At 35.6% G+C, this 1790-nt stretch overlaps 1 protein-coding gene across 1 annotated transcript; it reads left to right on the forward strand.

The window, feature by feature from the left end:
* Positions 1–1279: 1279 nt before the first annotated feature.
* LOC109590771 (uncharacterized) lies at positions 1280–1736 on the forward strand (the record flags this gene model as incomplete). Its single annotated transcript, XM_020006642.1, has 2 exons — positions 1280–1585; positions 1647–1736. Coding segments are annotated over exons 1-2 (373 nt in total), but the record flags the coding sequence as incomplete, so codon positions are not given.
* Positions 1737–1790: the final 54 nt, after the last annotated feature.

The raw sequence follows: 1790 nt of genomic DNA on the forward strand, positions 1-1790 counted from the left end.
CAGCTTTAGTACCTAAGTTTAAGCCAAGTGACACTATTCTATTGACAGTCTAGTGAGTCTACATATAGTACGTTACAGTGGTATTACAGCACTGTAATGTCTCAAATTCAATAGATTCCTAGCAGGAAGAAAGAGGCAGAAGACTGTGGGAAGTGGAAGAGGGGGAGAGATAGTGGGAGTATGTTATTGATATGGAATAATCAAATTTGGACATAATTAAGTTGTACGGTATTTCATGCACCCACTTTTCTTTGCTCTATACTTTTTACTTAGTGACTGGATAAAGGAACCACTTAAATGCATTTTGTAGCAATTCATCTTTATTATCCATATGAGGTTCACTTTATGTGTGTACAAGAGATACTCAGAACCACTCTCAAAGTGTTGAGTGAATAGCAATAAGATAACTTAATGATATTCAGTGTTATTGCTTTATTCTAGTAATTATTTTCATGAGGTGCTAGTTGCACTGATACACCCATCATTTCTACTAATACACCCATTCATTCTGAGTATATATTTCTATGCATGGAACAACCCTTCAGTCCAATTCACAGAAAAAGCTTGTTCTTTGTGCACATAAAAGCTACTAAATCTATAGGTCATTGTTCAAGAGAGCCGATTCTTCTTCCTTTATTTTGATATAGCTATTGGTGATTAAAGTACATAGCTACTAAAACTAAAAGTGTACGGCACTTTGACTGTATATATAATAAACAAGATGATTGATGTCTCTCAATGGAGAGCAAGTATTGGACTGTGGAACTACTGTCAAGCTGCCTCCAGTAGACCAGCTAATGGCCACCACTCTCACTCATTCAAAGCTGCAGTAGACAGCAAGTCAGGCAGTACTACATCAGGAGAGAAGACATCTAAACTGCCAGCAGCAGCTCTGTCTCTTATTGCTTTCCTCCTCCTCTTTCACTGTCTCTCTTTATTAAGACACATCTTCATGACTCCTCCAACAGGTAAATAGCAATTGCAACTTTGTACTTGTATATTTAGTAGTATAGATCTATTTTATCATTAGGTAACTGCTACCAAGTACAATGTACTGCTGGTGTTACTGTTACTGATACGAATTACCTCCAGTCAGTAGTCTTAGCTGGAGGCAGCAGTTCTAACCTGATTTACAATGATCTCTATTTGATTGTTTGTCTATGCATGCTCCTCCTCTTATCAGGAGATGTTGAACGCAATCCTGGTCCTATAGCAGGTAAACATGAACAATTGAATAAATTCATTATCTGATACACTATATACATGTATACTGCAGGCAATACTCCTAGTACTATTTTAAGGATGAATTATGCTACTCTTGTTGATGCTATTACTAATAATCTTTACAGAGTAACAAATGGACTATATGCTAAAGGACTGATACCAATGGAAACTGTTAGTCATATTCAAACAGCAAATGCAATATCTGATATTGTTAAATCCGGACAACTAATGTCTGTACTACAAAAACAGCTAGAAGCTTCTTCTACTCCTGAACAGTACCTAACTGAAGTATGCCATATATTAATAAACCAACAACATCGTACACTAACAGATATTGCTACCTCTATATTACACCAGTTAGGTAAGTGTGTCTGTGTACATTATCAGTGATCAATATTCACTATATCTCAATACATTAATAGGTAAATCTAAACTTGTTAATGTTGGTTCACATACTGCACTACCATCACCACTTCATGATGAATCCAAAGCACCAGTTACCAATAGAAGAGGTAAATCTAATAAGATAATTTAATGTGAATTTTTACATGCATGTATTTCAATAA

Source organism: Amphimedon queenslandica, unplaced genomic scaffold (genome assembly GCF_000090795.2).
Source record: "Amphimedon queenslandica unplaced genomic scaffold, v1.1 AMPQUscaffold_9502, whole genome shotgun sequence".
Classification (NCBI taxonomy): domain Eukaryota; kingdom Metazoa; phylum Porifera; class Demospongiae; order Haplosclerida; family Niphatidae; genus Amphimedon; species Amphimedon queenslandica.